At 54.9% G+C, this 1,652-nt stretch overlaps 1 protein-coding gene across 3 annotated transcripts in view; it reads right to left on the bottom strand.

Annotated features, from left to right (window-relative positions):
- The window catches only part of STUM (stum, mechanosensory transduction mediator homolog), a 61,007-nt gene extending 60,451 nt beyond the window's left edge, over nucleotides 1-556 (bottom strand). Inside the window, exons 1-2 of one of the 3 annotated variants that reach the window (XM_034666608.1) lie at nucleotides 514-556; nucleotides 47-349 (exon numbers count right to left, since the gene is read on the bottom strand). In XM_034666608.1, coding sequence (XP_034522499.1) covers nucleotides 47-239 — 193 coding nt within the window. In that variant the 5' untranslated portion in view covers nucleotides 240-349; nucleotides 514-556. Of the gene's footprint in view, nucleotides 1-46; nucleotides 486-513 lie in introns of those variants that run through there. The other 2 variants (XR_004627223.1, XM_034666609.1) reach the window with 2 other exon arrangements.
- Nucleotides 557-1,652: the final 1,096 nt, after the last annotated feature.

Raw genomic sequence — 1,652 nt, 5'->3', positions numbered from 1 at the left:
CTTCCCCGCCCTTCTCCCCGCCTCCCCCCTACAAAACGCCACTTACGGATCCGGGCGGAGGCAGGAAAGTAGAAGAGGACCGCGGAGGGAGCCCGCGCTGTTCGGGTCCTGGGAGGGATGGACGCACCTCGCCCCCCGGAACAGGTGAGCCGGGCGCGAGCCTCGGCCAGGGACACCGCGAATGGGGCTGGTGTGCTCGGCGGACCCTGTCGCGATAGGCTGGAGCTAAGTGCTTTCATCTACAGGATGAGCGCTGGGCGGATGGAGGCCAGGGGTGCACATGCCTGGTGCCTAGCAGGCCTTCAACTCCTTGCGTTGTAAATGGATTTCGTTCCAGTCGATAATGAAGCTGAAAGCAGGAGAAGCGGCTTTTCAAACAGGTTCAAGGCTGGTTAAGATGGGACCGTCCCCTACACACACACACACACACACACACACACACACACACACACACACACGGAAGGCGGGAAGAAATGCGCCTGCTGCCGGGAAGCTGGGATGTGGGAAACCAACCCCTGAACTGTCCTGGAGGAAAACCTGGCCTTTTGTGTCCTCGACGTGGTGGTTAAAAAGCCAGCGAGGACACAGCGCCGTCTAGTGTCGACAATGAGACGGTAGAAGCGAGAGGGTTCAGCCGCAGCAGGAGGCCCCACGCTGAATTAGGGTTTTGGGGAATTTTTTTTTTAAGCAGGCTCCCTGCCCAGCATTGGAGCCCAACGCGGGCTGCAGCTCGGGACCCTGAGATCAAGACCTGAGCTGAGATCAAGAATCCGAGGCTTATCCCACTGAGCCACCCAGGTGCCCCTGATTTAGGGTTTTTGAGTAATGCTGTCCTCACCTCCACATCTGGAAAAGGTGATGGGATGATGCGTTGGAATTACCCAGATATTCCGCAAATCGTCTGAATAATCGAAAGAAGGCATATCCACTTCCTTCTCCATGTCCCTCCTTCTCCAGGAATAACAGTGATCGGAGGACCCTAAAACCGCACAGGGTCAAAGGAAGGATGCTGAAAGACCACGGATTATTTTACGGGTATCTGAATAAAATGATTACAAAAGCCGATGCCCAGCAGAGGGTAGTGATGATACCATGGTCTCACACTCACGTGCACGCGCTCATGTGTGCGCATACACGAGTACTCGGGCCTGGCAGTTGGAGTGAAGGAGACTGAAAGTTTCAGTCCCTACTAGGCCACTAATTACCTGTATGACTTGGAAGAACACGTTGAACCTTTTCTGGGCTTAGATTGTAACATCAAAGCAGGAATCAATACATATTTATTGAAGGCCTAATACCACTTGTGTTCTGGGGAGAGTTAGGAAGGAGTAAAACCCAGACTCTGTCTACAAGGGTCTCGTGGATGAGCTGAGTCATGGGGATAGAGTCAGACAGCGACAGATGAAGGAGCTAAGCAAACGTGGGCCCGTCGGTGGAGCAGCGCCCGCTGTGGTTGTAGCAATGGCCAGAGCCAGCGGCGTGCAGGAGATGTATTTTATTTTAAACAAACACTTCGGGTCGCCTGGGTGGCTCAGTCAGTTAGGCTGCCCACAGCTCAGGTAAGGATCCCAGGGTCCTGGGATTCAGTCCCACGTTGGGCTCCTTGCTCCGAAGGGAGCCTGCTGCCCCCCCACCGCTTGTGGCTCTCTCTC

This window comes from Ailuropoda melanoleuca, chromosome 8, assembly GCF_002007445.2.
Source record: "Ailuropoda melanoleuca isolate Jingjing chromosome 8, ASM200744v2, whole genome shotgun sequence".
NCBI classification, from domain to species: Eukaryota; Metazoa; Chordata; class Mammalia; order Carnivora; family Ursidae; genus Ailuropoda; species Ailuropoda melanoleuca.
This window is presented reverse-complemented; position numbering and strand designations above follow the sequence as displayed.